Source organism: Patella vulgata, chromosome 4 (assembly GCF_932274485.2).
Source record: "Patella vulgata chromosome 4, xgPatVulg1.2, whole genome shotgun sequence".
In the NCBI taxonomy this organism is placed as follows: Eukaryota; Metazoa; Mollusca; class Gastropoda; family Patellidae; genus Patella; species Patella vulgata.
In genome coordinates this window covers 14,486,117-14,513,968 of record NC_065882.2, presented here as the reverse complement: position 1 = coordinate 14,513,968, position 27,852 = coordinate 14,486,117, and the positions used below count along the sequence as shown (strand labels likewise).

Genomic DNA, 27,852 nt, shown 5'->3' with positions numbered 1-27,852 from the left:
GAAAATATGAGACCCTAGTATCTAATATTTAAGAAACAGTTAACATTTTTAAATCACTACAGGACTCGTGTATTCTATATGGACATACATGTGATGGTTTCGAGCGTCATTTGTAATGATCAAAGAAAACCATAACCCAGAAGTCAATGCGGAAGTAATCATAAATGCCTGAATCACTGATTCACAAAACGACAAATTAAAAAAGTGTAGAATGGATTGAGCAGGCGCAAACGACTGTCTATTTCAACGAAAATAATTGATTACAAATTACATAGAAATTTTTAACAATTCGATATACATATAACTCATATTACATTAATGGGTGGTTTTTAAGGTTAAAAAAATTGAAGTACTGGTATTCGCCCTTTAAAGATTTAACTTATTAAAGTTATTATGAATTTATTTCGAATAAAGTCCCTGTTATTTAAAGCCCAAATAGAATAAAAGTTACACCCAAACGTAGTCTACTTTTATTTAAAAGATTTGGGTCAAGTAATTATTATTCAGATCATCATTGTTTTTACGTTTAACTATATTATATTATTAGCATAGAAATAGATACTGACTATGTATTTCTATGATAATTAGTAAAGTTTTATTTACTTCAGTTCTGTGTATGACCTGGCTTATTTAATATTTTAAAATAAAAGTTCGCCTTGGCTTAATTATTAGGCCCTATCTATGGGCTATATTTTTCGAAGCTGAAATTAGTGAAATCCATTTATTTAAAACAAAAAATACAAATAGACCCTATATCCTCCAAAACAGTCGTTTAATCTTCATTTGTATTGCTTTTAAGGTGAGGCCATCACTCAAAGTCAATTAATACTCGATAATCCGATCAGCTGTGCCAGTACGGCTCCTCAGCAGAGGCGATCAATTTATTAACCCCCCACTGTCAATTACATCTGATAAACATTAAACAGACTACAATCAAAGTAGGAGTTTATTTCGCAATACGCTGTTCTTTTCTTGTCACGATATTCACAATGTATTATTTTTATAAACATTTTATAATGTTTTATTGAAAATTAGAATTGAAATAGTATTTTTAGCTAGTACGCCGTGCGGTAACCAAGTACTAACAAATAACTTTGATTAGAAATAAAATCTTATCTGCAAATAACTTAGTAAATTAAGAAATGGGTGAACAAAAACTCCACTCAATAATAAATCTTTTATTGACATTGTTTAACTACGATACCGCATGCCTTCATGCTCAATCTTGTCGTGTCAAATTGTTCAGTTGTCAAGCACGCCACATTACTACATTTTGGCTTCGGCCATCTTGAATTAATTCTCGTGCTCTGGGACAACTCACTACCTTAAGGTTTGGCATGTCAACGCGCATTCCGAGATATCAATTAGTTCATGAAGTTAATAAATAAATAAAGAAATGTGGGGATGGTATTTTCGAGACAAGTAATCAACAATAATTGTACACATATAGAAAATATGAATATTCTATTTTATTGTGGATATCACTTTGGTTAGTCGATTTTAACAGCTAAATAGTGCAGACGTTGAAGCGGATGAATATGGTTTGTGCTGACGCGATGAGTCTGGCAACAGTTGCCGTAGGAATAAACGCCATAGCCACCGTAGCTGTGACGACTGTTACCCACCAACAGAACTAAGGTGATTTTTCTTTTCGATTTGATTAGATGAAGATATCAACTAGTAGAGTTGATATTGTAGGCAACATAGTTGCTATTTTCAAGTGAAATAACACACTCAAATATGGAGTATTTGGATGAATTTATAAAGTATGTTATCCATCATTGTTGTATAAAAATGGCGAAGATTTGCGGCGTTTTCTTTTGATCGGTGCGGGTCTGGTCTCGCGGTAAATTTAAAATAGTAAACATTGTCACGAGTTTATAATTGCCAATTTTAAGTTAGATATATATTGATAGAACTATCAAAAATAAAGGATTATTATTTCATGTCCTGATTATTTTATACTGACAATTCTTATTTATTTTTGTAAATAAGTCACAAAAGTAGGTCAAGATTTCGACTTTGTTTTCATCTATGACGACATGACTTCATTCACGTCACATTGATATTGCCCATTCATCGTCATGTCTTTTTGTTTCATCACCATCAAAATTATAAATATTATTTTTATCCAAAAATATGGACTGAAACGAAACAAGTTATTTAGATTTTTAGACCTTATTAAAGTTATTTAATATTAATATTATTCATTGTTTTTTTATAGCTTTAATCTTTAAGTTTGTTACCTGTTTTTAGGGTGACCCACCATAAATAAATATCTCCAAATATCTTGACAATTACGCCACAATATTTATATATATGCCAAGCCTCAAATCAGTTTCACACAATTATAGTCACTAAATAAACAATCATGTTGTACTTAATAAGCTATGACCATTAATCATCTATAAATAATAGACTGAAAACTGGTTCCAAGTGTCGTCCATAACATCCAGACACTTTTGAGTAAAAGATAGGTTACGTGCTCTTGTTTTTAAATTAGTCTCGCTTAACCAGTCTGTCGACCATTCTACGTCTGATTGACAGGTCGGGATAATCAAGACTACTTTTTTACGAAACATAACAGAAAGCTAGAACAAGAAATTGAATTTAGAAATAAGCACTTTAGCCAACTCAACAATTGTTTTTTTACAAATTTGTAAAAGTAAAATGAAACTACTGCTAGTATCATGTTCCTGCTAAAGAAAGTGATTCAGAGATAGTATTTGTACTAAAACAAAAGATGCCGCTCTTAACGGTACAGTTAATGATAAAGCAATTTAAAAAATAAAACAAACGTAATTTCTAAAGCTGCTGTAATAACCAAGAAGCTAAATTTTACTGCTATTCAAAATCGTCAACAATAGATTTGTTATGGCTGTAATAGTTGATATATTTGTAAAGAATTGCACGTGCCATGGCTATTTATCGACTCAAAGAGAGTGCGGGGTAGTCAGAAATCAGTTCGAGACACGCAACTGAAGCGTGCACATTTAGCCGTGTCGAGACCAACTTTCTGTAGAGTGCACGGGTCACCCTACTGTTTTAGTTTTTGATTACAAAAAAATATAAGCTTTTTTTAAGTCCGCTTACATAATTATGTACATCTATTCTTCGACTGAGTAAATAAGACTTTGATTGCTCCATATATAATATATGGATTACTCAGACTAATCTATTCTGATGTAAGCCAGATACTGAACTATAATTAATAAACAAGTCAAATTCTGCTTAATCATTTGAAACAGAAATTTAATCACAAATCCATGAATATCACATCCTAAATTTCAATGCTTTATTTTGACATTTTAAGAGATTTTTATCCAAATAAATGCAGTGAGTGGATTCTATTAACTTTATTTTATTAGTATTATTGCCTTTCTGGAAATGCCAAATATAAATATATTTAGTGGGCCTGTCTGTATACAATAATACAATCATTTTGATGTGGAAAGGTTGCAAACATGAAGCCGAATTAATTTGATGCTTTCATAGAACTGACACAATTTTCTATTTACTAATATTCTTGCAATGAAAAATCAATGTTATCCTAAATTTAGCCTATAAAATGTCTTTTCTTGTTTGCTGATGATAAAACATGTGATGGCTTGCTGTGTTCAGAAACCAGTGTAGACTAAAGTCCTGATGTTGTGTTAATTTATAATACAAACTGTTAAGTGTTACGGCCGGGTCGTGTCAGCACATTTCGGTGTTATTGTGTGCTTGCAGCTCTTAAATATAATGTCCCCCTGCTCATCGTTCAACATGTGTCTGTTGACTGGAAATGGTCACACAATTTATCATGCAATTATTGCAATTTATTGTTCAGTAAATTTGAAATGCAGTGGTTGAGTCGGTGTTCTTGAGCCAGGAATAAAATTGGGGTCCATCCTAATTTCAGAATCAACATTTGCCTCTGCATTGACTTGGCTTTTGCGTGTGCAGTTCATGTATACACTTTTCTTAACAGGCGACATAATTTTTAGTCTTAGTTATCCAGACTAGTGGCAATGAAATGTCTTGTTTAAAATCTGTCCATGATTTAATCTTATTAATGTATGGTAGTCCAAAACAAATTTCATGAATAGTCAATTGAAGCCACACCACTGTCAAGACCAGCCTTGAGCCTTCAGATATATTATTTCTCAAACTGGCGCTAGTACTAGAATGTTATTGTTCATGTCAACACCGATTGGGTGGTTGAATGGTTAAAAGTGTGCGCATTAGATCGAAAGGTCTGTATTTGAATCAAGTGGTGTGGTTTCGATTCTCTTCTTATACACTCTTATGTACCTGACAAGGAGGCCTTGTAGTCTTTCCTGTTCAACTTCGTGTGTTTTATCCAGGTCCTCTGGTTTCCTCCAACAGGTAAAAGCCGCTATGTGCAAGCAAATTATTGATATAAAATTGAACCATATGTTAGCCCTATCTAGTTTGTATCGAGTGGATGTTGAACCCCATTTCTTTCTTTCTCCCATTAAATTTAAAGTAACCAAAATGATTCTTTTATCCTTGCAGACCAATGATTAATGGCGACCCAGGCGTTTGTCACGGACCTGCAAGCCATGAACCCGGCTGCTGTACAGCAGGTTTGTGATGTTTTATTATAGCCTACCGTAATATATATTGTATTGGGATTGATTTATTACAGTACTGTTGTCTAGCTTACATATTAAACAATTTGATTTCTTACAATGTCGATTTTTAAAACCTTATTGAATTTGGTGTAGTGTAATAAAATTTGGATCAATTGCACAATGTTTTGATTGGAAAAAAACACATTGAAGTTCTTCAGAAGAGCGATATAGATCTGCATATATACTAAGCTATGCATTGATGTTACCTGATTATTAGCACTACATGTAAATGTAGATAAATGTCAAAGGCATCTTAACAGGATTAACACTTGGTGACAGTGAAGCAGATGTTAATGCTTGTTTTGAACTTCTTATCCAAGGAAGCAAACTCCTGACCATTGTTGGGGGTTGGATGGCCGAATGGTTGGCACGTGCGTGCTGTATCATAAGGTCTGTCATTGAGTCAGCTGGCGTGGTTTCGAATCCCCGGTTGTACGTGGCAAGGAGTAGGGTCGCCTGTCCAACCTCGTGGGGTTTCCCCGGGTCCTCTGGTTTCCTCCACTGCTAAAGACCCCTACGTGCAAGCGAATTATTGAAATAAAATTAAACCATATGTTAGTCCCGAAATGACCTAGTTTGTGTCGAGCGGACGTTAAACCCCATTTCTCTCTCTCTCCTGACCATTGTATTCAATTTGAGTTGGCTATTATAGTATTATTGTATGCTTGTAGCCCTGTCTGCTCTGTATCCTTATTTCAAGCTTATTTTGTTCTATAAAATATTTTATTCAGGCTTTGGGTTTAAATTTAACGGCCGATGGGGTAAGTTTGTGTGGTTTGCAGCGTATCTCAATTCTCATCTTTTTCTTTGTACACTCTTGAAAATAATCCAAGTAGCTACACCACTCTACGTTTTTAATAAAACAAATAATTTTATATTCTTAATCAATTTTAATTCTATTTTTATTAGCTATTTCTGTGTGAACTACTAAGACTAACATTGTTGATAATAATAGATTGCTTTTTTGTCTGAATTGTGAAATATGCCTAGCTACTCTCTATCCAGGAAGTCTAGGGTTCAATCCCAGTTCCTAGGGATTTTCAATGGCTGAGAATGTTCATCATGATTTTCCAGCTGGGTTTCTTCATGTCAGTGATCGTTCGGATGGTATGAAAAACTGAGGTCCTGTGTATACATGTACATGTACCATTGTCAGCATGTTAAAGATCTACTTATTGAAAAAAAATGTAAAATAGAGGTGGCATTGTGACATGGTTTGAGTACAATTTCCCTCATACTCATAGCACCATGCATGACATAATAATGTTGGTGCACAAAAGTAGGGAGATGAATTCAATTTCATTTACTTTAAAGTTGTTAAGACGCTAGCCAAATGTACTAATGATAAAAATTTAGTTTAGTTTTATAAAGTAATTAGGAACCTTTAATCTCCTCATTGCTTATTATTGTTACATAGTAATTTACATGTAGTATTCTTTATAGATAATACTAATAATAGACTTTTACAACTCACGAACATAGTGTGATAGACTGCACCATTGTTTAATTCACGGAATCTAAAACTATTACATTGTATGATCAGAGATTATCCTAATACAAATTGTATGATCAATAAAATAGAAATGTCTAGACACTAGTGTTGTACAGTTACATGTTCCATAGACTTCTGGTAATTAAATACTAAATCGATGAAGGGTACCCTCATTGAAACCCTGCAGTTAATTGACTTCTTAAATGATATCCATAAAGTTGTCTGTATACAGTATCTGGTCTGCATGTAATAAATTCTTGTTCTGATTCACCCAAGCCTGATGTACTTGAGTTCTGATGAGACCAAAGTATCTTCATAATTACAATAACTGTAGTAAACATGTGAAAAAAAAAAGAATGGATGCTTGCCAGTGCCCTTCTGCAAAGTAGTCAACATGGGGATAATATGTAGAAGTCTTCCAAAAATTAACTGTCTCCCTCCTAAACTCCTTGGGTGACTCATTGAGTAATGTGTGGGTGCACAGACCAGAAGGTACATGTACCTGTTTCTATCACGGTGTTGCTAGAGAAAGTTCCTCAAGATTTTTCAGCATGCTTTTTCCCTGCAACTGGTGCAGGAAGAGAGGAATGCCTGGCAGAGAGCAGTGATCTAGTTATTAGTATGGAATGAATCACTCATTATGGCCCGTTTACACATTGGCATGCATGTAAGACTCTTTTGACAGTTGCAAGTTGATAAGAGTTAGGTGGAAAACCGCAGACAAGGCAAAACTTTGCTCATAGAACACAGCATGATATATGCCCATCTTGATCAGCGAGGTAGGAGTAGAATGTTTAACCATATTACATTTGATTTTGTAATTTTCAGACCCTAGTTAAAACGACAAGTGGAGATCAACAGACGGTAACTGGTAATAAAACAACAACAATAATACAACCTGCTACAGCTCACACTGGAACACAACAATATATTGTTACTACCAGTAAGTCACTCATTAACTCTTAAAAACCCACGTCAGGCCACGAAGTTTCACGCGAACGATACCAATCGGTTACGTGCGGTCGTGCCACCTCAAAAACACGCGACCGATTTCCTGGTTACGCAAATTGAAATATCGATTACATTAACAAATTTCTTTAACAGATTTATTCACATTTGATCAATTTTTATACAGGATGACTTGTGACACAGGTCTAAATTATTTGTATTATAGCACAAACTCCATTCATTCATTCTTGGCATTTCATTCCTCCATCTTATCGGTACTTTAATCGATCACGTATTTTGACACCATGTAGGCTATTGACCAGTTGCAAGCAGGTTGATTTAAAAATGCCCCTCGCCCCTCATTCTTTAAATGATTAGTTATGCCATAAATATTTGAAAGCGTACCTTTGGATTTTCAAACACAAAATGAGAAATTAGTTTGACTATTTAACATGTCGGCTATATTTCCAAAGAATTTACTACACGTGTTCCTTTCAGTTTTCACTACAGCCATGCTGTAGTACCAATGACCCGTATGTATGTCGTCAACTTTGACCCCCTCCCCTGCATCGCTCCAGCGATAATCTAAACGATTTTACTGCCCTGTCTATTTTAATATTATTTCATGACATCAAACTATTCTGTTTCCTTTTGAGACTGTGTATAGAGTGCCGAGGTTTATAAATACTGTTTGTCAATCAGTCACTACCTATGAGTGAGGCTATCTCATGCTACGTGCTTGGATGAATGATTGCAAGTGACAAGTGTAATATGAAGTACGCATGTAGTCTTCAGTTTTTGAAGGTCAGATATGATACAAAAATGAAAATTCATTAGTAATTTTTAGAACCGATTCCCTCATTATTAAAATGTATAGGGATTTAGTGAAGTGGAACATTTTTTTTTCTAACGTTTTATTTTTTTAAATGGGGACACCGTGGGATTTAAGTCATAAACAGTTAACCTCAAAATATATAATATTAAATATAAAAGAATATAAATTAGTCAAGTTATTTCTTTAAAAAATACATTCACTGCAAGTGGAAATGAATAATAGCACCATTTAAATCTGGATAAAACATGAAAACAGCGCAACCATTTTATGTAACCAATATGTTACGCAATGGTCATCTGACGTAACCAAAGAAAATGGTTACGCAGAGCATAAAACCGCAACCATTTTTCTGGTTACGCCAAAATTTGAAATTTCGTGGCCTGCACGTCATAATGGTCAATAGTGGTAAAATATTGATATGCATTTTAAAGTCGTATCATTAAAAAACAACTGTAGATACACCCTTTATGGAAATGGATGAAATAATCCAAATTTAATGCCATTTTCATAAATATGAATTTTATACAAAAAAATCATGTATATAATGGTTATTTCTCTTTTTTTGTTCAGCTGTTGTGAACTAAAAATCATTTATCATGAATCTCTTTTAAGTAATTCAAATTGTCGTATAGGCCTAGACATATCACCTGTCAAACAGGAAGTAAACATGATAAAAAGCTGTCTGTTTATAAGGGAAGTAACTCTCATTAAGCTAATAACATTTCATTCGGCTAACTGGTTTTGTCGACAAAAGTTGCTATGGGTACTTGACGGTAATTTTATAGGTATCAACAAAAGACGCTGTGGGTCAGTTAAGAGTTAATTAAAGATGCATTATGTAAGATTTAGATAAAAAGCTGGCCGTTCTTGCTATAATATTAATAGTTCAAAAATAGATAATAAAAACTGAATATATTTTGAAGTGTCATCTAAATTACTGAGTGAAGTTATGAATGTTTGAAGATGTAGCATAGATTGTTTATCGTAGCAGTGGTACGTGACAATCCAGGCTAAGTTTTGATTATCCATTTTATCGTTAAATTGTTAAATCTCGCTGGTGTTTTAATCAATGTTTCGTATTATTTCAGCTTCTATGGGAGATGGTGTTGACCATGGACATGCTGGTGAAGCAATTACAATCAATCAAGGACAGACAGTTTATCCCGCTCACGTACAGTACGTAGACGGAACTGACTCGAGCCTCTACGCATCCTCAAATGGGCAAATGTATGATATTTTAGGCGGTAACATTTCTAGACGTGAAAAGTTGTGTTCGGCATGATTCACAGTTAAACATTGTCTTATATCCATGCTCTATTTATCAATTAACATACTGGCTACGAGTCGGAAGGGACCAAAATATTCCGCTATGGGTGGTATACATTTATCATATCCATTATTTTAGGGCCGAAAAGGTTCATCTGGATTTTCCAATCTGCCTTTACCTTGTCAATCATGCAGGATGGAGGCTCTAGCAAAATAAGAAGTATCCTGTGTTTCGGATGTGACAAGAAAAATGTCTCCAATCTGCCTTTACCTTGTCATTCGTGCAGAATGGAGGTTCTGGCAAGATAAGAAGCATCCAGAGTTTCGGATGTGACAAGAAAAACAATGTCGCCACGTGTATGCATTGACATCCATGTAAACGATCCCTTGACAGAACACGATGAAAAGTAGACAAAATTTTACCTCATTGGCCCTGTTGGTGCTGATAAGTAGGACGTTAATTTCGTTTATAAGTATAATGCTGCAGATTGGACATACATGTAGGATGTGTCAGGAATGTGCTGCACGATAACCCTGGTTTTTGTAGGGTTTTTTAGTTTACGTGACACAGATGGAGCCACATTTGCATTGTGATTAATATTCTGGCTCTCTAGGGGGTTGGGTGGCCAAATGGTTAGCATGTGCACGCTGTATCATACGGTCCGTCATTGAGGCACTGGCGTGGTTTTGATTCCCTGGTTGTACATGACAAGGAGTAGGGTCGCCTGTACAACCTCTTGACTTGGGGTTCCTCCGCTTTCCTCCCACTGCTAACGAACCTTACGGGCAAGCGAATTATTGAAATAAAATTGAATCCTGTGTTAGTCCCAAAATGACCTAGTTTGTGTCGAGTGGACGTTAAACCTCATTTCTCTCTCTGGCTCTCTAACTAGCAGGTTCCGTGTTTAATCCCAGTGTTGACAGAGAAAAGTCCTGTGTACATGTTGATGTGCACGAAAAAGAACCCTTCATATTGTGAATTTGATGAAGAGTTTTGCAATATTTGGCTCATAGCACACTGCATGGTGCATTAGCTCGGCTGGTACAGAAAAGTAGGATGTTAAACCAGATATTATTCCTATTTTCCCGTTAGCATAAAAAAAACAATCTTGAATATTTTTCCAATCCCAAGTCTAAAATACATTTCCCATTTTGGTTAACACCAATCAAAAGTACAGTTATAAAGGAACTTTCTTGTCCAAGATATTCTCGAAAAAATCAAGCCGTCAACCCCAAATATTGCTGGGTGTGCATATTCCTCAACATTAAAGCACTATATAAATGAGCATGGATATTTGACAATACACACTTGATATTTCTCACACGCTAATCTTTCGCTTCGTTCATTGCATTTTACGATCATAGAATCAAGAATCTTGTGTTGCACACATAGAAGCATTGACCATCAGTTATTTTTCCACGCATGATTCTGTTCTGTTTTGTTTGTTGTAGTAATTTGATGTTCTAATAATTTGCACACACAGAGTTTCTAGTGTTATTTCTAGCAGAAAGGCTTTCATCTGCCCTATTTGATGTGTGTCGATACACTTCAAGAGTTGCTATTTTAATTCTACAAGACTTCAGAGATTTATAATTCGAGTAGATCGATGACACTCCCTTATAAAGGGTAGCAAAGGCTGGACAAGTCTTTTAGTTCTGTGTAGCTGCTGGATCAGAAACTGATGCAGATGGAGAAGTGTAGACATGAATGGAAGATAGAGTAGTCCCCCCTGAATAGAAGTACAGTCTTGTGTAGAATAAATTTGGAGTTTTAATTCATAATGTTTCAGATCTATTTACTCTTGTCAAATGATGAATTAAGCTCGAAGTTTCTTTTACATTAATCTGTCGTACAGCTGTTCACCACAGACTGCTCTTGTCATCACTTCAGAGATTTAGCATTTCTCTCATAATTAAAAAAAAAAAATGTTAAAACCTTTGATTGTTGATATCGAACACCAATTACCAAAATCAGGAGTTTAATGGAACAAGTGTTAGAATTAATCAGGGGGATTGACGTGTTTGTGTTGGATCAAAATAATGGATTAGATGATTAGAATTAATTGTTATTAGTGGTATAAATCTTCCTCAGTCTTGTTGGATTTTAAAGAAACTTTTAAAGTGTGTTTAACAGTTTTATTTAGAATACTAATATATAAATAGAGATTTGTCTGGATATAATATTTGTAAAATTACTGTTAGCTGGTATAAAGTAACTGTCTGCTGTTTTTCTTTGCACAGTATACATGTATAATGAGGCCAAGTCTGGACATAAACACATGTCACAGTTTTTTTATGTCCATGCTTGATAATGAGCACTGCTCTCTCATAATGCTATAAACATGTTTGTCAGTTTACATAATTTCCCGATGAGATAAATGTAAACTAGCAAGTTACTTCTAAATTTTTTGTTCAAAACAATCTTTGTAGACATTCCAAGTTTTAAACAATGCAGACAGTGTTTGATTTCACTGGACATTTTAACAGATATTTCGAAGTATTCATGAAATATAAATTAAAACTAGACAAATCTCTATATACACCATAGACTGTGAATAATTTGATAATTTATACCAGACAGTGTTAAATACATGTATTCCTGATTAATTGTATCAATTAATTCATTGCGAGTTGTCGCTGTCTGTTCAAAATTCTCACCCTTGCAGTGCACATGTAACCATACAAATAAACAATTAATGTATGTTATGACTTAAGTGTTGAGTCTTCAGGAGTCAATATATATCAGTCACAAATTGGAAAAGTATTATTAATATCATAAACCTGTTAATGAAAACATCCTGTTGGAATACATTATTTAATATTAATTTAATATCAGCCAGTTAAATATAAATCGCTCAAATCTTAATGGATAATTTTCTGTTTAAGATGATTTAAAGCCTATAAATTTTCACAAATCGCAGATGTAATTATATGAATGCTAAGATTTCAGCAAATAGATTCGAGTTCTTTGTATAACAAAGGTTTTTTAGCTTGGTTCTCTTTTAAGACTCTTTTGGAATTAATTGGTTACATGTTGCAGTTGGGAGAATCCTACACAATTCTTGAGAAAAATGATATTTTTAGGCCTAGTTTTGAGTTTTCGTGACTGTTGTTGACTAACTAATTATATTTATACTATTGTAGGCAGACATATCATCATGATTATGGACAAGGTACCATGTATACACCTGTCTCTGGAGCTTATTATCAACAATTACATGGCACACAGGTTAGTAACCCTTCATTTCATAGTATTACTGTTATCTAGTATATCAACGATAACAGTAAACATTTCAGCTTTGGTGATTGGTCGAGATAGTATTGTATTCGTGTCGACTTGATCCAGTTAACTCCTTTGTCATTGAGTCAAGTGGCATGGGTTTGATTCCCAGCTTGTACGTGACAAGGAGTTAGGTCGCCTGTCCAGCCTCCTTGGTTTTCTCTCTGCTTAAAGACCCCTACTTGCAAGTGAATTATTGAAATAAAATTGAACCATATGTCAAGCCTACATTGAACCACATTTCTCTCTCTGATATATAGATTGTCCATAGAACTGTAACCATGTTGTCCAATTATGTCAAGTTTGTTTCCAACCAATGCTATGTACAGCTAATAAGTATTGAAAACTAATGGAATTACATGTTACAATCAGTGTATTTTGATTATGTGAATACTTTGTGTCATTTTAAAGGTCTCCGGAATTGTGCCTGCTGGTTCAACAGTTCAAACAGTACAGGGACAGTTAATTCAACAATCTGGCGGAACTTATCTCATACAAGGGGGGACAATGGATGGGGAAGGAACCCCTCTCACACACACAACAAGAGCATCACCAGCAACGGTAAATATCTTAATAGTTTTGTTTGGTTTTTTTCCCGCATCCCTTGTTAAAGTAGAACTAACCATTAGTCTATTGTCCACTATTTAAATTATTCTCTGTTGGTAAATTTAAGGATATTATTGAATAAAGATAATTAATATTTAATTTATTAGTTCAGTTTTAAATATTTGAAATATGTTATTGTTATCAGATGAGTGTATTGTTTAAAGGACTAAGAGCCGATCAGTCGAAAAATATATTTGGTTTCATTGTATGAAAGTTGCTGATTGTTATTTGAAGGAGTTTGAATCGCTTGCAAACTACGACATTGTAAAAGTTGAATCTGAAAGGAATATCAGTATAAATTTGTTCAGGTCCCTTCAGTATTTACAAAGATATGGAATCAAATTGTCACGAAATTCAACGTTCTATAAATGTTGGTTAAATATTTTTGGGGCCTCACTTTATTTCCTATCAAGAATCTCAAAAAGATATTTCTTTTAAAAAGGAGGGGTTGAATGGTTAACGTGTGTCATAATGTTTGTCATTGAGTCGGTATGGTTTCGATTCCCGGTGTGTACCATGTTCCTGAAGCAACGACTGCGAGTTTTACAACATCTGGACGTTGCTAGGTTACTTTACAGTTCCCGAACTTATAGCTACATTATCTGCAGACACATGAACAGTAGCGTCCAACCAGAGGTTGTGACATAGCGACCTCCACGGAAACCTTGACATTGAACGAACCTTGAACTTTGCAACTCAATTATCACAGGTAGACATTTTAGCTGGAAAGCGCGAGACTTGGTATTCGCGATGATCAAGAAATCTGATAGGCTCCCAAGCAGGGTGAGTACCCAATCGAAATTAGTGCCGAAAAATATGCAGGGTATTATGTGAATGTCTTGATACAGAGTTAAAGCGAGATCAAGCCTTCTATTGAAGATGCGGTTGTACATGACAAAGAGTAGAGTCGCCTGTCCAGCCTCCTGGGTTCTCTCCAGGTCCTTCCGGTTTCCTCCCACTGCTAAAGACCTCTACGTGCAAGCGATTTATTGAAATAAAATTGAACCATATGTTAGTCCTGAAATGACCTAGTTTGTGTCAAGTGGACGTTAACCCCATTTTTATCTCTTTTAAAAAAGATAATTTTCACAATTTTGTAGTTTGCAAGGTATTTTAAAATCATGAATTGACGGTCATAGACTGTCATAATGTCGGCTCACAATCTGATTAAAATACAGATCTATATTTTGTTTTGTTTCTTTATACTTTCGATGGCCTACACTACATGAAGATCTGACAGTTGTACTCGTAGGTCGTGTCAGGGGTGTTGTACAAGAGGCTTTTGACCCTATGACATCAGACATTGATTAATCAATCAGCGTTGGCATTTCTAGTGGTTTACCCACAGTTCTGTGCATGGCATGCCAAGAAGTCGTCGTAACAGACTGTTCATTGCTTAATTCCTCACATTATCTAGAACGGCTGTTATATAACAACTCTTCCAGATCCTAGTGTAGTAAAGTCAATTAAAACGAAATTTTGAACTTTAAAAAAACGAAACGAAATAGGATCTGTGTTTTAATCAGATTGGTTGGCTCATGGTCCTTTCAATCAAAATTTGTAGTTAATAGTTGCGGTAATGATGGAAAAAAATGTGTGGTTTTGGTTTCTAGTGCACAGAAAGATGAAAAACTTGCCTGTATACATGTCCTTCTGCAGGATTAGGAAGACCTAACCATTATAGTTTTTAAGTAGATTATGACATCTTATATAAAATGGATAGAAACGTATGTCAGATTTCTACACATTATAAGAGGGAAAGGTTTTATCATCTTTTCAACTCGATACCTTTGTCATTTTGAGACCAACATACTTTTTATCTGTGTGTATGTGTTTCAAGGGATGGGAATATGGCCTGGACAGTGGATTTCTTTCCACTTTTCTTTAAATTCCAACTGCCAAGGAATCTTTCACGTGCACTAACAAATTGTAAATGTGTCATGTCTGAATGACTGGATACATGTTTCTTACATGTAGTTGGCATGTTGAAATGTTATAAAGACAAAGGTTTGCATGATGATAATTTAAGTTTGATCCTAATTTACAGCATGTACAAAGCTTGTAATGATTTGTAATAAGAAATTAAGTTGGAAGTACTACTATTGGGTCCAACTATTTTGTTGTAATTTAATGAAGTCCATAATAGGACTTCTTTATCATAAGGCTAAATGAAGCAAACTACTGTTAATGACCAAAAAGGGCATGTGATTGTGAAAGTTTCAAAAAGAAAATTAGTTAGTCCCGATCTTGAAATGATGAATATAGTTTTACCTTACCTGACAAACTGTCCTGCACATTTGAGCTAGTACCTGATATGTTTGACTTTGTACTACAGCAGGACATGTATTAAAGATATCAATAAAAAATATGTGGCGGAGAAAATGATTTTACCAAAGGAACTGTGCCACACAAAGCCTGAATTTGTACTTGACAATATCTGTGATACACGCAGGTGTAGAATTTCATGGCGAACTGTCTGACAATCCTTAATTTGTCTTATGACTGTGACAGATGCCTTATTTCCTTCCTTGATTTATTTGTTGAGAAAACCAGAAATGTGTGTTTCAAAGGATGGAAATTTGGCCTGGACAATGGAACTGTGCCACACAAAGCCTGAATTTGTGTCCGACAATATCTGTGATAAACGAGGTGCTGTTTTTTATGGGGAACTGTCTCTACATCCTAAACATGTGATTTAAAGGGCAAACATTATTTATTATTTGAGAAAACCAGAACCACAGATCTTTTTCCAAACCACAAGTTTTAAAAGATATTTAAGTTAAATGTACTTAGGTACAGGATCACGCAATCACCAGTTGTTAATGATTTAAATCTCATCACAGCCATCTTGTTATATCATCTGTCTCTTTGCCCTTCTTTGTGTCGTCTACTAGATGTTTAGTTGTTTAGTTAAAATATAATACAATGCTTATTTGACAAGAATGTGCATGCTATATTTGTGACCTTTGACCTCACAAACTCTTGTAATAACAATAACACATCTAAATGATATTTTTTTTTGTTTTTGTTTTGTGTGTCAAAATTCACTTTGAATTGATTTGAAAATTGAACGTGTACTTGTTATATATAAATTATAATTGTTCCAAGATATCATATTGTCAAAAAAATTAATTCTTGCACATTTTCACTACACATTAGTTTCCGAATGAAGGCAGCTTGGAACCCTCAGTGAACGGTCATCTGGATTTTGCGTGTTCCCCAGGTACTTCAGTACATGTAGGTGTCTATTTCTTCACTCGTTAAAATATCTACTTTATTTTTCTGATATTTTGTAGTTGGTTTACATTGCTCTTTATTGACGATTTCATATTTAAAAACATAGGGCAAAGTTCTCGACAAACTTCAAGATGTTTTAATTATACTATCATTTCATTAGCTGGTTAAATTACATGTATCACAGCGAATGAAACAGCAGTATTTTTAAGATAGCTGGAGTTTAGGTTTTCAAGGAACATTTCAAATAGGTCCTCCTTTTTCCTTGCAACCTAACATAGCTGCTTAATATTAGCTAATCATAGCCACATGCCCATCACTCTAGAAGAAAAATTCATAAAACATATAAGCGTTGCAAAGTCCTACGCTCATTTTTCTCTGCTTTTTTAAATTTATTCATCTCTATTAAACTTTTATCAAATAAAGAGCATTGTAATCTGAATTAAAGAATTAGTTTATTAAAAATTTAAATAATTATTTGTAATAAGAATAGAACTTTAACCAGCATCTGAATTATCAATTTATCAATTCTTTATTCTGCTATTCCATTTATTGATTATTTTGAAAATTTCTTTAAAACATTACCATTTTAAGATTGTTTGAATTTAAAATTTGATTTTTAAACTGCTTCATTGAGTGGATTTTTAAAATTTAATGGTATTTATGGGTAATTTTAGGAACTATTTTAATGATTTATATACATGCATGATTTTTGTTTTTTTGTTTTGTTTTTGGGCCATTAGGTCCAATGGTTGTTGGATAATTATGAGACTGCGGAAGGTGTCAGTCTACCAAGAAGTACTTTGTATTATCATTATTTGCGACATTGTCAAGAAACAAATTTGGATCCAATGAATCCTGCTTCGTTTGGTAAATTAATAAGATCAGTATTTCTAGGATTAAGAACGAGAAGATTAGGGACAAGGTGAGTTTGTTTATTCAGTGTTCACATCTGTTAGACATTCTTTTAAGAAAGACCCATTTCTACAAATTTTGGACCCAATTGCTTTGACAAATCTTGACATTCTAGAGGCTAAACTTGTCTACATGTAATTATTGATTTTCAGTGTTTTTTGATAAATTTAACAGCTTAAGTTATCAATTACCAGTTGTTTTGTTATCTCTCGGAAAACTAGAAGCCTTTCAAATTTTGAATTGTCTTGTTAATGTTTCTATTACCAACAATAAGATGAAAATATGTCGGCATTCATTGTCTGCTTAGAACACTTGTCTGCTGTGAGCTTATGTTTGTTGCGCTGCAGCCTATCTTTATTAAACATGCATTATGCAAGAGCTAAATCTAAAAGGGGGGTTGGATGGCTGAATGGTTAGCGTGTGCGCGCTGTATCATAAAGTCTGTCATTGAGTCGACTGGTGTGGTTTCGAATCCCCGGTTGTACGTGGCAAGGAGTAGGGTCGCCTGTCCAACCTCGTGGGTTTTCTCCAGTTTCCTCCCACTGCTAGAGACCCCTACGCACAAGCGAATTATGTAAATAAAATTAAAACCATATGTTAGTCCCGAAATGACCTAGTTTGTGTCAAGTGAACGTTAAACCCCATTTCTCTCTCTCTAAATCTAAAATCTGCCTATTGCAGGTCTTTCTTTAGGTCTGAAATGTTTTCTAAAGTATTAATTAGACATTAATTAACTGATCCAGGCCTTGATCAACTCTCGATGGCATCAGTTTTCCCCGATATTAAATAGATTAGAATGGTTCAGCGATACTTTGATTTAATCAAATATGGAGGACCGAGACTTGGCTTCAATCAACCAGTACGGTGGTTGAAATTATTGCACACGTCTGTCAAACCTTCAAAGGCTAATGTCTTCGCTTGCAATAGAGTAATTTGAATGAAATTTTCAAATTATTCATTTTACATATCTACTTTCGAACTATTATGGCAAGAATGGCTAGTTCTTTATCTAAATCTTACATAATGTATCTTTACGTTATTCAGAGAGTTTTGATTTGTTGTCTTTTTAGAAGTAAGTTTGGTTGTTGCAGCCTATCTTTATTATATTATTGATTTGTTGTATTTTTAGGGTTAATTCTAAGTAGCATTATGTTTTATCTTTATTATAATTGTATTTTTAGGGCCTATCATTAAGTTTGGTTGGTTATTATAATATTTGTATTTTTTAGGGGTAATTCTAAATATCATTATTATGGTATAAGAATAAAAGCTAGTTCACCTTTAAATCAGTATACAGATGATCAAACAATGGCAATGAGACAACAACCCATGTACCAATCTAAAAAGTAAGTATTCTGGTCAGAGATCTTGTTTCCGTTAACCTGACTGATAGACTCTGATCCTAATACAGTGCTATTACTAGATTACCATGAAGTCGTTAATGATTTGTTAGGCCCGTCTTCATTAGCCCAGTGGAGCAGAAAAGTAGGACGTTAAACCCCATTTCATTTATCACCAGAATCATCCGTTCATTATCAGAACTTAACAAATCTCTCTGGAAGCCATGCTTTTTTTCGAGAAGTACATGTAGTATAAAAAAAGTTGAATTTAAATATGTTGGATGTAATTTGCTGGAAATGTAAATATGGTGAATGTAATTTCAGACCCTCGAGTAAAGTGGACGGTGAAAGTGACACCAGTCAACCTGGAAGTAACAACCCAGGTTCAAATGAGCCCAGCCAATCACAACAACAACATCAACAGTTCCTAGGCGATGCCTCGCTAGCAATACCCAACTTTGATGAGATAGATGTCATTAATCAACCATTACCAGAGGGTATAACGATAAATGATGTCCGAATATTTGAACTTATGTACAGAGAACATGCTGAGGTAGGGTTCATTTTATGGTGTTGCAGTATGTCTATCCCGCTCTTTCGGCAACCTTTATTTTACGTTCCTATGTTCAGACAAGAACTGTTGGTTGCCTAGCACCACAAAATGAAATATAGGAGATCAGCCAACAATACAACTAGCCCGTTCTAACACCAACCTTCATTTTACGTCCAGATATTCAACAGTCAGACAAGAACTGTTGGTTGCCTAGCACTACAAGGTGGAATATTGGAATCATCCAAGAAAGCAACTGCTGAAGGGTCTGTCTGCAACCACCAGACTTGAACAAAAACAGATTAATATTAGAGCTCTTCAGAGTTATTAAATTCAGTTGTGTAGATTATTTGTTTATATTTCAGGCCTGGAAAAAACAATATTAGTTGTACCTGACAAAAATATCAGGCACTATTGAAGTTATAGCTTTTGTACAACTTTCATTTAAAAATTAATAAAAGCACAGAAAAGACTTGTCTTTGTTCTGTTGATCCATATTTCAGTTGAAAATCAAAATTGATTAATTGTATTGATATTTTCAGGCAATAGTAGATGTTGTGGTTAATTTACAATTTTCATTGATTGAAGCTTTATGGCAAGGTTTCTGGAGAAATCAACCAATCGATCAACACAAGTAAGTCTTTCCTTTTAACATCCGGGCAAAATTTTCCTCATAGCACACTACATGGTGTGTGCCTGTCTTCTAAAACCAGGTTGATGCATAAATGCAGGATGTTAAACCCCATTTCAGATTTGAATAATTGGATTTGACAGATCAGTAGACCCATGCTGTGAAAAAAGAGGAATAACTAACCCCCTACCTAAACTCACCTGAACTTGAAAAGTAGGAGAACCATCCTCTGTGATGTTTTACTCTTCTCAGATTTCCTTACACTGCTTCCAATTTTGTTAATATCAAACTAAATAGATGAACTCTGCCGAAGTAGATGTCAAATTTTTGTTGAAGGAACATACCCGTTATTACATACTGTAATTATCTTTTTCAGTGATAATGATTTTGAAAGAAAATTACCAAAGGAGAAATTATTCCTTTTATGTAAATACGACCCAATCCATGTATTTGTTCGTAAATCTGATTATGCGTTTTATCAAGCTATTATTGAGGTGCTAATTCCTGATGTTCTACGGCCTATTCCCAGTAAGTATACACATTACAAACTATGCCCAGAATACACATTACAATGCCCTGTGAGCATACACTGTATGCACATTACAAACTATTCCCAGTACGTATACACGTTAGACTAATACCCTGCTAAGTATACACATTACAAACTACTACCCGACAAACTGTTCACAGTAAGTAAACATGTTACAAACTACTCCTAGTAAGTATATACATTACAAACTATTTCTAGTAAGTTGCACATTGTAAACTATTCCTAGCAAGTATACACCTAAACTATTTCTAAGTATACACCTAAACTATTTCTAAGTATACACCTAAACTATTCCTAGCGAGTATACACATTACAAACTATTCCTAGTAAGTATACAAATTACAAACTATTCCTAGCAATTATATACATTATGAACTATTCCGGATTAGTATACACATTATGAACTATTCCGGGTTAGTATACACATGAACTATTCCTAGCAATTATATACATTACAAACTATTCCGGGTTGGTATACACATTACAAACTCTTCCTAGTAAGTAAACATGTTAATTACAAACTAAGCTATTCCTAACAAATAGATTATTCCCATTAAGTAAGCTTTTACAAATTACAGAACTTGTGTTATGTTACTATTTACTGACTTAGTATGTGCTTTAAGACCATGAACAGCCAAAACTACTTTTATTATCTGGTCAAAACTTGGCCAAAACAAAGATTGTATTATACTTGGGTGTGGTTAATTACGTAAGTCTTCCGACATATATGTGAACAATCTGGCTTGTTTTAATTTTTAAGTTGGCATCTGACCTTTAATTCTTGTTTGCTAAGACCTTTTGTTTTCAGCCTGGAATATCTTCTATTCTTTGCATAGCTTCATTGCTTTTCTACATGTTCCCCAATTCCACCAAGCTCCTAAAGACATTACAACTCATTTCACCCTGTTCTTTATAGAGCTTAACATCTTAGTATAAATTTCTTGTATCTTTTAGGTTCCTTAACTCAGGCGATTCGAAATTTTGCTAAAAGTTTAGAAAACTGGTTGAAATCGGCCATGCAAGGTGTTCCTGATGAGATGATAAAAACTAAGGTAAGGAAATAATTTCAATATTTTGTATGTAAGTTATTTTCAATCGGGAACCTTATTCATGAAAACTTAAGCTAAATATTTTAAGGATTTAGCCGTTTCCTCAGTTGAAATATTTACAAATTATTGTATGCAAGTTTCAATCAGGACCCTGTTATGGTATTCCTTAAGACTCGGTACAATATCACATTCCGGGATTGTATACCAGTGATTCCGGTGTGGTTTCCCCTTGGCAGTTGTACCAGATGAAGGGACTAACAAGGACAGCTGTCTAGTTCAAATCAAATGAAAAACTGAGATCTCATGTACACATTGAAATGTACATAAAAAGGCCTTTGGCAGTTGGAATGCGAAATAAGAGTGGAATGTAGAACCGCTGTCGGGCCAAAATTTCCCTTATTCTGGTATGTTTTTATCTTAATCTTTTTTTTTCTTCTTATTTGTAGATTGGAGCTGTAAGTGCCTTTGCTCAGACATTACGACGTTACACATCATTAAATCATTTAGCCCAGGCAGCACGAGCTGTTTTACAAAATACATCACAAATAAACCAGATGTTGACAGATCTCAATCGAGTCGACTTCGCCAACGTTCAGGTATAATGACAGTGATTTTGTTAAATATTTCATGTTGTCCTGGGATGGGTGTCAGAATTAGAATCATTATTATGCAAAATTATCCCTCGCACCCTTTAAAGTTGCCGATCGTTATTTTTTTAAAATCAAACTAGCTTATCAGAACGATGAACCTTGAAGAGGATTATCAGTCCAGGAATGGTCCAATTCCAGTCAGTATTTACAAAGATATGAATGGAACATTTTGCTACTCTCGGCATCCACTGCAGAAGATAGTAGCCATTGATATTTTGATTTTGTTTTCTCAATTAAATGTTAATCAATTTGAGTCGCATGTTGGACTCGGAGTGGTATTAGCCATGAAAAATTATATATTGTCCGAAAAGTGCACTTTTCGATGTTACCGACTTTAAGCAAAGAGTTTTCAGTGGATACAATTAGATTATTTCATGACATAGGCACCTACCAGCCTGGGTTTAAACCTGGAGCTGGCCTAGAAATTTCCTTGGGGAAACATTTAGGTTCTGTGTACTCCTTGGCACGTATGTTAAAAAAAACTCTGCGAAATTGAAATTCAGTGAAAAGTAGACTGAAATACAGCTGTTCAATCCAGATTTCCTGTCTTCATTTGACCTGTTGGTACAGATATGTATTGCGCTAAACGCCATTTCATTACAATATAGCATGTTTTTTGTAGGAACAGGCTTCGTGGGTTTGTCAATGTGATGACACAGTTGTACAACAATTGGAACAAGATTTCAAGAAAACATTAAAACAGCAGACATCTTTAGAACAGTGGGCTATCTGGCTAGAGAGTGTCGTCAATCAGGTTTTAATAACGCACGAAGGTAGTCCCAATTTTCCTAAAGCTGCTCGACAATTCCTGCTCAAATGGTCCTTTTACAGGTCAGTATGAAACTTAGAAAGATAATTCTTGAATCATTCTGGTGGCGCAGTGAGTAAGGCACTGGCTCACTAACCGAGGAAGTCCTTCTGGATTTTTTTTTAGCATTGTTTCCCCCCCTTGTCAGTGTCACAGGGCAGCTGTCCTGCCAAGGTAAAGTGTCTAGTCATTTGGATGGGATAAAAAACAGACGGTTTACCTGTGTACATAAAAGAAACCTTGTTACTCTTGCTTTCGAGCAAACTATTTTGCATAGCACACAGCATGGTGTATGCCCATCAATGTTAAGTCAATTGTTGCAGAAAAGTAGGATGTTAAAACCACATTTCGTTTCATTTATTGAGTTTACCCCATTGAGTCAGACCATGTTTCTTTCCTTCCAATTGAGTCAAATAATAAGTCTTATTAATGTTGACTATTTTTTCAGTTCTATGGTAATAAGAGATTTGACGTTACGAAGTGCTGCCAGTTTTGGTTCTTTTCATCTGATCCGTTTATTATATGATGAATATATGTTTTATCTAGTCGAACATAAAGTAGCACGAGCTACAGGAGAGACACCTATAGCGGTCATGGGTGAGGTGAGACAGGTAGGGAAAGACAACTTGTCCTTTCTCTGCATGATATTTTTTTTTTGTTTATATTATTTTTTTCGTAGTCTTATGTTTAGTTCAAATGTACATGTGTATATATAAGCATGCTATGTTCCTTATGTCTGTTTTCTGGTCGACTAACGGGGAGCCACGGTGGCTAAGAGGGTAAGACGCAGGCCTGGTAGCCTAGAGGTCGCATGTTTGATCCCTGCATTGGCCGAGAAAGTTCATTGGGATATTCCTACATGGTTTCCACTTGTCACTGGTGCTTTACGGAGGGCCTGACAAGGACGGATGAGACAAAAAACTGTATACATTGGCATGCATATATAAAGATCCATTGGAATTCGATAAAAGAGTAGGCCATAGTGCCACTGCCCGGGCTAAATTTCACTCATAGCACACTGTATGGCGTATGCCCTTCTTCATTAGCCCAGTCAGAGCAGAACAGTAGGACGTTAAATCCCATTTCAATTCATTTCTGGTTGACTTACACAGAACCCTGTAAGTGTCCGTCCAGCAATAAGTCTTCAAACTCCACAGAGTAATGTTTGGAGGGCATATGCTTAAAAGAACCCTTGACAGTTGGAAATCAATGCACAGTAGATGGAAATGCAGCGTTAAAATTCTGCTCCCTAGCATTAATTGACTGAGCATAGAGAAATAATATAGCTTCGGAATGAGCCAAGTGCCATTAAAGATGTATTATATAAGATTCTTGTTATTATATTTCAAAAATAGATAATGAAAATGATTATATTGAAAATTATACAAAACATTTGAAGCAAAAATAAAAACCTGTAATAGGCAGATTTAACTCTTACTATAATGTATCTTAAAACTCCATCAATAAATATGTTCAATAATTTGATGTTTTTGGTTGCTTGTATTCATACAGTTTGTTTTATGTTATACCATATTGAAATTGTCCTTGCTGTATTCATGTATTGTTTGTTATATTTTATGTTGACCCATTATCAGATGTTTTTCAATTTACTTTTTCGTCACATCAGTTTTCTTTTAACATTTGACTAGATTTATCCTTGTTTTATTTTAACGTGTGTACTATAAACAACCAATAAAAACACTGCTGTTCCATCATTCACTCATCAGTTGCCGAGTCTCGTGCAACATACATTTGATGTCTGCCATCCGAAAGCGACCTTTTTGAATTAGATTTTATGCAGTGGAGAAAATCCGATCAGAAAGCGTCCTTTTTGAATTAGATTTTATGCAGTGGAGAAAATCCGATCTGTCAACACTCATATTATTTTTTTTAAGGATGTTAATATGTTATATTTTTCAGTTCTCTGATTTAAGTAGTGCTGTAGCTTTGGGAAATCTGGAAAGTGACAAAAAAATAACGGTGACTGCCTCATCCGCAGCCGCGACAACGACGAAACCAGCAACTACTAACACAGCTGCTAATTCGACGACAGTCATGTTGCTAACGCCAACCGGAACAAACACATCGGCCGGAACAACAACAACGGGATCAACGACTCAGACGGTCACCGTTCGACCGGTGTCTAATGGAATAGGTGGCACCACTGTTAATACGACAACAGGAAATAAATTGGTAGTTTTATCGACAAATGCTAGCACGGGTATAATGGGTGCAACGAACACTCTCACTCCTTCTACTGCTGCTAATCCGACAACATTAACCGTGCGTCCAGCTGTGGGTAGTACGGGAAACACAAAGACTCATACCATCTTAGTAATGCCCATTTCCTCAACGGCTGGCACTGACGGAAGCCCACAAATCAAGCGATTAAAAACAGAATGAAGATCGAAGATGTGTTGAGATAATAAAAATAAATATTTTTTAGCAAGCCCATGTGATTACTTCTATATATTCCTGTTTTAAATCAATGTTGTCAAGTATTTAAATTTGTTTTCGTTTTAAAAAAACAATTTATCTTTGAGGCCATATTATGTAAAACAAAGGTTTCACAATATCTTGAAAGTTAGGCGCGAGACCAAACATGTTCATTATGAACAAATTTAGTGAACTTCAATTTTTATGTTGTGGCCTTGAAAATTCTTCAGAATTAAAAATGAATTGGTTTGGCCTGAACATGGAATAACAGCAATAGTTGAATTGGTTTGAAAGGTCATACATTTGTTGTGAAAATGTGACACAATCCACACACATGAAATAAAGAAATTTAATTTATATGACATGATAATATAGAATTGTTTATATGCACTTATTCTGCGAACACTTTTTTCCCCTGATTAGAATTAAATAGTTCTTTTAATAGTTAAGATAATTCTGCTTTTATTATTTTAGTTGAATGTTAAATTATTAAATTTGAATATTATTATATGAACTGCTGACACGTGACTTGTAAAATACAAAGGCTTTAATTTATTCATTCTATATAAAAGATTATTGTGGTTTTGTGGACGGAAAATACATAAAGAGGCCATTATCAAAAAAATGTGGCATGTAATTTCAGAAGATATATTTTTTTATTAATCACAGAATTTGATGTTGTAGGGCTGGCACCTGTTGACAAAGGATTTAAAAATGAAGAAAAGTGCCAGTTTTGTGTTCATTTTAAAATGTCTCAAGATTCTGAAAAAAATTGGCAAACGTGGCTAAATATTAATCGTTATGTTTTGTACGTGAATATATTTTAAAAATTGGCTAAAGTTTAGCCAGTGTAATCTTTATTTATGATATATTGAATTCAGTGTCAAAAAAACATTATACATAGATATATTGTATCTATAGGGCTGCAACAATTTGTTGAATTATACAATAACTTAGAGGTGCTGATCATGATGGCTTAATACATGCTACAATGTACACAGCTTGATTGTATATTTTATTGTCAAAACAAAACCAATATATCAATGGTAGGTAATCTCCCAGTTTGGATTTAGTCGGAATAATGAGACGCCTCGAAAGATGGTGCTGGCTTGTTTATATCATCAGCCTAACGGAATTGAGCCAATGTTGCACTGATATTATTTTTAGTCCCAATATTGTAGTTCAAAAGTTCAAAATCCCTCAAATAATGATCAGTTTTAAGATTGGCACAAAATTTCCCATGGCTGGGTATTGAATGTACATGCATATTATAGCCCAACTCTTCTGTTTTTAGTGTGACCTTGCAAATAAACAATCTAATAATTGAAATATAGTGTCTCCGGATATATCGGATGGAAATCATTCAAAATTTTAAAGATATCAAATGTTAAAAACAATTCCATATCGTTGCAGCCCCTATTGTATTATACGTGTTAATTAACAAAAGCCTTATTCTATGTAAATAATTGTAATATATTTTCACCCTAATTAAATTTACAGCCTATATATGGTATTTGTATATAATATTATGAAGTCATGTGACTCTATCAAGCTATATATAGGCATGCATTTTAGTATTGCTAAAGTTGTTGAATGTTAATGTTTTTTGAGTGAAAATTGGGATGTTTTTTTTTTGTTTTTTTTTTTAAAAAAAGTTAAATGCATCCTGCAGACAAATTTGTCTCCTCGAGTCTGTTTAATTATTTAACAGTATGTAAATAATTTAACAGTATGTAAATATATCCTATCTTGTTGATAGATTGAGCTATTTATTTAATTTGTAACAAAACACACTCTCGGCATTCTCTAGTGAAGATAATTTATACAGGTCCAGATTAAGGCATGGACTTCAGGGGCTGCAGAGCAAGGACCCCTCTGCCAGCTCGTGGGCCTCCAGATATTAGGTGAAAATTAAATTTGTTTGTGAATGCTTCACCAATGTATAAGTACTCTAAACTGCTTATTGTAGGCTAAACAGAAACACTGTACTGTATACAAGGGGTTGCTTGTGGATACAAATTTCATACAGTAACTGTAGCCCACGTACCCACCCAGTCTTAATCTGGCTCTGAAATTAGATGTAGTGTACTTGCACAAGTTTAGTTTTCAGGTTAACTCAGTTCAGTATCCGCGTCCTTTTCCGTAACTTTGTTCTTATGATCAAAGATACCCAAGAATCAGTCCTCATTGTGGATGAATTACGCAGCACCTGCACAATGATTTGTTATTCCCAACAAAAAAAAAATATTGTGGGCAAAATTAAACATTTCTCTCTCGATTTTGTACGGACCAAGAATTACTATAAAGAATTCACTCCATTTTATCACTATTTAATATTCATTGTAGTACACCATTTAAATTATTATCTTTGCTGGTTAATTTTTGTGTCTATTAATTTCACAGGTTTTTTTTTTTGATTAGCCTTCGAGTATTATTCTTTTACCATAGTTTACAATAAGGTTGTGCATGTTCTGATTTTGATGATAAAATATAATATAATTTCCTGGCTGCAGGTTGGCCTTGTCAAGTGTTTATCACCATCTTTTATGGAATTTGCATGGGTTTTTGTTATCGAAAAAATGAATTCAATGAAGTATTAAATAAAATTAAGAGATAGTTTCGTGG

At 34.5% G+C, this 27,852-nt stretch overlaps 1 protein-coding gene across 6 annotated transcripts; it reads left to right on the top strand.

The window, feature by feature from the left end:
• Positions 1-1,550: 1,550 nt before the first annotated feature.
• Positions 1,551-26,942, top strand: LOC126818592 (DNA-binding protein RFX2). 6 transcript variants are annotated; one of them, XM_050546067.2, is made up of 18 exons: positions 1,551-1,638; positions 4,519-4,589; positions 5,369-5,398; positions 6,958-7,072; positions 9,001-9,088; positions 12,323-12,407; positions 12,870-13,019; positions 16,224-16,301; positions 17,042-17,223; positions 18,443-18,559; positions 18,878-19,106; positions 19,646-19,737; positions 20,111-20,262; positions 21,239-21,336; positions 21,780-21,929; positions 22,606-22,814; positions 23,240-23,402; positions 24,712-26,942. In XM_050546067.2, exons 2-18 carry the CDS (start codon positions 4,530-4,532, stop codon positions 25,192-25,194), a joined length of 2,481 nt encoding a protein of 826 aa, XP_050402024.1. In that variant the 5' UTR covers positions 1,551-1,638; positions 4,519-4,529; the 3' UTR covers positions 25,195-26,942. The 6 variants fall into 6 exon arrangements, with proteins under 6 accessions (XP_050402024.1, XP_050402022.1, XP_050402021.1 ...); XM_050546065.2 differs by having other exon boundaries at positions 9,001-9,139; positions 23,240-23,393; XM_050546064.2 differs by having other exon boundaries at positions 9,001-9,139.
• The last annotated feature ends 910 nt before the right edge of the window (positions 26,943-27,852 follow it).

Coding starts and splice junctions, on each gene's coding strand:
- LOC126818592 (XM_050546064.2), top strand. CDS start 4,530: ATGGCGACCCAGGCGTTTGTCACGGACCTGCAAGCCATGAACCCGGCT. Junction 16,302..17,041: donor CCCCAGGTACTTCAGTACAT/GTAGGTGTCTAT, acceptor TTGGGCCATTAG/GTCCAATGGTTGTTGGATAA. Junction 21,930..22,605: donor TCGACTTCGCCAACGTTCAG/GTATAATGACAG, acceptor TGTTTTTTGTAG/GAACAGGCTTCGTGGGTTTG.